Raw genomic sequence first — 7,500 nt, forward strand, 5'->3', positions numbered from 1 at the left:
GGTGAAAGAGAGAGAGGAAAAAAATACGGAAGTAACATTCGCTATCCATACATTGAGAGAAAAAAAACATACAGATATCTTTATTTTTTCCTTCCTCTTCACGCTTTCTCTGTTTCTCTCCTCTATCTCTCTCAGTCATCTCCCCCTTTCCCTCTCTCTCTCTATTTATCTATTACTCTGCTCTCTTTCTCCCTCCCTCCCTCCCCCCATCTCTTTCTCTCCATCTGTGTCTCTCTTCCTCTCCCTTTCATCTCTGTCTCAATCTCTCTCCTCCTCTCCCCCATCTCTCTCTATCTCTCTTTCTTACGCATTCTCACTCCCTCTTTCTCCTCGCTCTCTCTCTCTCTCTCTTTCTTTCACTCTCTCGCTCTTTCTCCCCCCCCCCCTCTCTCTCTCTCCCTCTTTCACACTCTCGCTCCCTCTTTCTCTTCCCTCCCTCCCTCCCGCCCCACCTCTCTCTCTCTTTCTCTCTCTCCCTCTCTTTATATCTCTCTCTATCTCTCTCACATCCCTACTCACCCAAAACGCATTCATCAACCACGGGTGTCCACGATCCTCTGGTGCACTGCGTATAACGGACAGCCCAACCGGAAGACCATCTGTACAGGGGTTTACACTCATACAAGATGGCCGTCTTCTTGGGTGCCAGAAGTACGAGAATGTCCAATTTGCTCTTGATCAGGGTGTTGGGGGGCTGCGGGGGGTCGTCGGTGCAATGATCTTCGGGGGTGAACCAACCTGGGTGTATAGGGGGATGGGTTTAGGTTGTTTAATCTTTATTTATTTGTGTGTATGTATGTCGTAGACAGGACAACAGGTGGACAAAGAAAACAACAGAATGGGGAATACACGACACAATAAGACCAAGGGCAAGACCAATGACTAGTTGGCGGGATGATATAGCGAATTTCGCAGGAGTAAACTGGAATCAGAGGACACAAGACCGGAATGACGGGAAAAGATTGAGAGAGGCCTACGTCCTGCAGTGGAATTATACAGGTTGATGATGATGATGATATATATATATATACACATAAATATATATGAATATATAGTTCCTAACGACAAATGTAGAAGAAAGGTATGAATGAGACTGAATATCTAAACACGCAAGAGATGTATTTGACACGTTTGGACGGAGGTCTTTCTCAAAAATACATGAGATACAAATACAAATACATGTATTTTTGAGAAAGACCTCCGTCCAAACGCGTCAAATACATCTCTTGCGTGTTTCGGTATTCAGTCTCATTCATACCTTTCTTATAAATATATATATATATATATATATATATATATATATATATATATATATATGTGTGTGTGTGTGTGTGTGTGTGTGTGTGTGTGTGTGTGTGTGTGTGTGTGTATGTGTGTGTGTGTGTGTGTGTTTGCGTGCATGTGTGTGTGTGTGTGTGTTTGCGTGCATGTGTGTGTGTGTGTGTTTGCGTGCATGTGTATGTGTCCCGCAGCATCAACCTTCTCAGACGCCGACCGACCTTCACACGTGAACGGGAACCGAGGGTCCTCGCCGGCACACGCCAGCACCGTCTCGCCGTCGATGAAGCGCGGAAACGCACACGAGAGCAGGTTCACGTCTCCTTCCAAGGGCAGGAGCTTCATGCCCAAGTACCAGAGGTAGTCCCTGGGCGGGCAGGGGTATAGGAGGAGGACCTCGGCTGTGGGGGAACGGGGGGCGAGGAGGAAGAGAGGTAGAAGATGGAGAGGAGAAGAGGAACAAGAATGGGGAAGAGGAGGTGGTGACGAAGAAACGGATGAGAGGGGATGGATCCGAGGAAAAGAGGAAGGAGATGGAGAAAAAGAGGAGAGGAGAAGAGGGGGAGTGGAGAATAGTTTTCATTAGTTATTCTTGTACCGTACGAATATAGGTAATTCATACATACGCGCACACACACACACAAATATACATATATATATATATATATATATATATATATATATATAAATATATATATATATGTCTAGTATATATATATATATATATATATATATATATATATATTTATACATATATATATATATATACTTATAATATATATATATATAAGAAGTATATATATATATATATGTATATATATGTAAAATATATATATATATATATACACACACACACACACACACACACACACACACACACATATATAATATATATATATATATATATATATATATATATATATATATATATATATATATGTGTGTGTGTGTGTGTGTGTATACACATATAGTACCTACCTGACGCATTCGAGCAGGAGTCATTCCCGGCGCAGCTCAGGCTCTGATTTCCAGCAACAACGGTTTCGGAAGCGTGGACTGGAATGCGAAAACGGCGTTTCGATGTCAGATAAAAAAAAAGGGACAATGTTATATATATATATATATATATATATATATATATATATATATATATATATATATATATATTTAGCATAAATGTATAAATATGTAATATATATAATATAAATATATAATAGATAATTTTAATATAAATATATATATATAATATAATAAAATATATATTATATATGTATATTTATATATATATATAATATATATATATATAAATTTATATAATTATGTATAATATATATATAAATTATATATATATATATTATATATAATATATATATATAAATAAATATATTTTACATTTATATGTGTGTGTGTGTTTGTATTTATATGCATATAATATAATATATATATATATTTATATATATAGATATATATATATAGTATATATATATTCATATTATACATATATATATATATATATAGAAATATTCATATATATATATATATATGATTCATAATACCATATATATATATATTATATTTATATATATATATTATATATATATAAATTGTATATGTATATATATAATATATATATATAAAGATAATATATATATATATATATTATTTATATATATATATATATACATATTATGTTTATGTATATATATATATAAGAGATATATATAAATATATATATATGTATTATATAGATAGATATATATAAATATATATATTTTAATATAGTATATATATATATATATATACATATATATGTTGTGTGGTTTTTTGTATTATAGCATAATAATAAAATATATATAATATATATTAAATAATATAAGATATATATATATATTCATATATACATATATAATTATATATTAATATAGTCATATATATATATATAGATGATTCATATATACATAGATAAGATATATATAAATATAAATATATATATATATATATATATATATATATTAACTCTCACCAACACAGCTATCTAGCTTCACCCACACAAACACACACAACACACAATATATATCTACACACCCATATTAACATAAACACAGAACACACACATATATAGATATAGATAGATAGATAGATAGATATGTATGTAAATATGTATATAAGTACCTTCCACGCAGGTAAGGAAGGTGAGAGACCAAAGTCCACCCACACATTCGGTCCAGCCAAACTTCGCTCCGAGGGGCAGCTCGAACCCCGCTGGGCACTCGTGGATGTGGAACCAAGTGGATACATGGATGTCGTGGGCCATGTGGGGGAGTGGAGGAGTCATTAGGCATGGCAACACGACGCGCTCTGCAAGAAGTGAGATGCCTTCATGTCAATATATTTAGGGAAGCATTCATACACGGTCGCAGATATGTGCATGTGTATATGAATACATACATACATACATACATATATATATATATATATATATATATAATCATATATATATATATATATATATATATATATATTAGGTGTATATTAATATAAAAATATTTATATTATATAAATGAATATATATATATATACATATTTTATGAAAAATATAAATGAATAATATTTAACTGATATTCATAACTATATATATATACATATATATAACTATATAACTATATATATATATACATATATATATATTTATATATATATGTACATATAGACGCACACACACACAGATATATATATATATATATATATATATATATATATGTATATATATATATATACACACACATATATGTATATATATGTATATATATATATATATATATAATGATAATAATTATAATATATGATAATAATTCATATGATATCACGTACACCACCCTGCATATGAATTTCACCCGACCATGAACAACACGCATTGCACCAAAAAAAAAAAAAAAAAAAAAAAAACTTCAAACTCACTCGAACACTGGAAATCCGAAGCAATTCCGTTCGTTTCGAGCGAGCACTTCTGAAACCGTTTCGTTGCGCTTTTGTCGAATAAATAACCATCCCTGCAGGACACCAAACCGATTCCGCTGCTGTTTACACTGACGACCTCATCGGTAGTCAAGCTCACCAATCCGCTGTAATGGGCAACTCTGGCAGGGTGATTCGTCGACTCTGTGGTGAAAGGTCTTGGTACTTGTTGTCTGTGTGATATGTGGATAAGGTATTTTATTCATATTGGCAGATGTTGATCCTGGCCCTTGATTTAATGGGGAGGAATTAGTCGTTATTAATCAGTAGTTAGTAGAATCAGTAGTTAATAATTGGCTATTATATTTAGATATATGGGTTGATGAATAGAGAGATGGATGTATATGTATATCTTTATAGATATAGATAGATAGATTGATAGATAGACAGATTGATAGATAAAGATATGTAGACTATGAATTCTGATCTTTCAATCGGATATCCAAAGCTTAAAGTAGATGATGTTTCATTTCTTAAAAAAACTATTTCATTTTATCGTCTCATTTTCGATCACAACTATCAACACGAACATAACTTACCCAGAAGTATGAACAGGAAGGGTACCCTGGCCCAGCGGTACGCCTTCCCTGGAGGGAAAAGCAGCACCATCACCTGCGCACCAGCTGTACCGCCTTTTCAGGACCAGCTGGAGTATGCTCAGGCAGTAACACCCGCAGCGTTCGTCACGAAAACACAGAGAACCTAATCTGTGTCTCATGGCTCGCATGAGGGCTTCGAAGGTTGTGACTGACGTGTAAGTGCACACAGCGTACGTGTCTCTCGAATCTTCATGCGCCTGAATGGACTTCCTCACCCTATTCCCCCGTTGCCATGTGTATTATACGTCGATTCCTGGCGCCATTGTTTAGGGCTGGGGAGGTTTTGTTTACATATCTTTTTGTTTTCGTAAATTTCACCAATGTTTGCTGGCTTTTTTTTACAGTAGGGTTATCATATGGAGATCGTTTGCTACGATATGTAAGGATAATTAGTTTTCGTCTAAGTTGCCTAACAAAATCAAACTAGATATTTACTACATGTATTTATGCGATGGATTAATACGTAGATAAAAAAAATATCGGGGAAAAATAAGTTAAAAAATTCTCATGCCCACGCATACACGCACACACATATGTATATATATATATATATATATATATATATATATATATATATATATATTTATATGTATATGTATGTATGTATGTATGTATATACGCATATACATGCATATAGATATGTAAATACATATGTGTGTGTGTGTTGTGAGTGTTTGAGTGTGTATATATATAATATAGTATAATAGTGAGATAGAGAGTGTTAGAGAGGAGTTAGTTTGTATTAGAGAGACTATAACACACTCCTCACATCACCTCATCTCACACACAAATCACTATCTCACTCTACATATTAGTTGAGAAAGTGTGTTTGAGAGTTTGAGATTATGTGATATTTAGGTTCGATATTGATGATGTATAGAGCTTGGGATTCAGCCACACACTCACTCAATCACACTCTCACTCTCCACTCACTGACTTATATGAGTATATGTATATTATATTTTATATAGAATATTTTGTTTATAAATATAGATATATTATTTATAAGATGTATATACATATATATGGTTAAGAGATAGATATTAGTTATTTTGTTAGTATTATAGTTTGTGTTTGATTTTTGTAGTGGTTTTAGTGAGTAGTGGATAGAGGTTGGGTTATTTAGTGTGTGATAGTACGGGTTAGTGTTTGTTTTAGAGTGTGAGTTAGTTATGATGTTCGTTGAGAGATAGTTAGAAGTTATGTGTTTGTTTTAGGCAGTTGATGAGGGGTGAGTGATTCATTAGGGTAGGAGTGTGTTTAATGAGTGGATATATAGGAGTGTAGAGAGAGAGACATGTGGTTTTGTGATCTGTTGGTGAGTGTGTTTGTGATAGTTTGAGTGAGAGTTTTGTTTGAGTCATGGGCAGTGTGAGATTGCCTACTTGTATGGAGTGGTGGTAAGTGTGAGATTTATTGAGAGAGTTTGGAAGTGAGTGAAAGAGTGATTGTGAGTGTGTGAGATTGGATTGTGAGAGATGTGTGATAGTTAGAGAGTTAAGTTAACATGCAGATTCAGACTTAAGTATCTGAGTTTTTGTGAGTGTGTGGGTGGGTGTGTGATATGTGTGTGTGTGTGTGATTGGTGGGGTGGGTGTATCTGAGTCTGGTGTGTGATTGACGTGAGTGTGTGTGTGTAGTTTGTGTGAGTTATAGTGGTGATTGGTGTAGTGTGGGTTAGGAGTGTGTGTGACTGCTGTCGTGAGTGCTTCGAGTGTGTGTGTGAGTGATGGAGTCGTGTGTGAGAGTGGTTGAGAGTGTGGTGTGATAGAGTGTTTACTGTGTGTTGGGTGTGACTTTTTGTGTCATTGTTTTGAGTTAGTGTTAGGATTGTTAGATTTTGTTTGTGAGAGTATAAGTGAGTGTGAGTGAGTGTTATGGTGAGATGAGGATGTGGTACTGTTACTGGGGAGTATAGTGTGATGTGATATAGTATGGAGAGTAGATGGTGATATTGTGTGATGTGTGTAGAGATGTGAGAGGTTTGGTTGTGAGTGTGTGTGGGCTGAGTGTGAGTGTGTGAGAGTGAATGAGTGTGAGATTGAGTGTGAGTGTGTGTGGATGAGTGTATTTGTGTTTGTGATAGTGAGTGTGTATGTTGATATGGGGGTTGTGTAAGTGTGGTGGGGGTGTGTGTGTGTGGTGGTGTGTGTGTGTGAGTGTTGTGTGAGTGTTTGTAAGTGGAGGGTGTGTGTGTGTGTGTGTGTTGAGAGTGAGTGAGATGTGAGTGGTGTCGTGTGGTGTGTGTGTGTCACTGGTCTGAGAGTGTGGCTGTCTGGGAGTAGTGGTGGGGGGGGAGAGTTTTTTTGTGAGTGTGTGTGTGAGTGTTTGTGTGTGTGAGAGAGAGATCCTCTCATAATTATCTCGATGTGTATGAAGGTAAGTATTTTGGTGTGTGGGAGTGTGTGTAGTGAGTGTGGATTGTGGTGTGTGTGTGTGTTGTGTTGAGTGTGGGGAGGGTTTGTGAATGTGGGTGAGTGTGAGGTTTGTGTGTGGGAGTGTGGTGTGTGTGTGTAGAGTGTGTGAGTGTATATAGTCTACTCTCTATCAATCTCTCTCTCCTCTCATCTCACTATCTACCTCCTCTGTGTTATTTTGTGGTGTGTGT

The 7,500-nt window shown here is 35.2% G+C and overlaps 1 protein-coding gene across 1 annotated transcript in view; it reads right to left on the reverse strand.

Moving 5' to 3' along the window:
- The window catches only part of LOC122242870 (sushi, von Willebrand factor type A, EGF and pentraxin domain-containing protein 1-like), a 38,184-nt gene that overhangs the window by 23,094 nt on the left and 7,590 nt on the right, over positions 1–7,500 (reverse strand). Inside the window, 7 exon segments of the mRNA XM_086544270.1 lie at positions 520–738; positions 1,500–1,679; positions 2,257–2,334; positions 3,451–3,636; positions 4,345–4,466; positions 4,833–5,108; positions 6,799–6,897. Coding sequence (XP_086400396.1) covers positions 520–738; positions 1,500–1,679; positions 2,257–2,334; positions 3,451–3,636; positions 4,345–4,466; positions 4,833–5,108; positions 6,799–6,897 — 1,160 coding nt within the window.

This window comes from Penaeus japonicus, unplaced genomic scaffold (genome assembly GCF_977035675.1).
Source record: "Penaeus japonicus unplaced genomic scaffold, GWHDUDI00000001_assembly GWHDUDI00000015, whole genome shotgun sequence".
Classification (NCBI taxonomy): domain Eukaryota; kingdom Metazoa; phylum Arthropoda; class Malacostraca; order Decapoda; family Penaeidae; genus Penaeus; species Penaeus japonicus.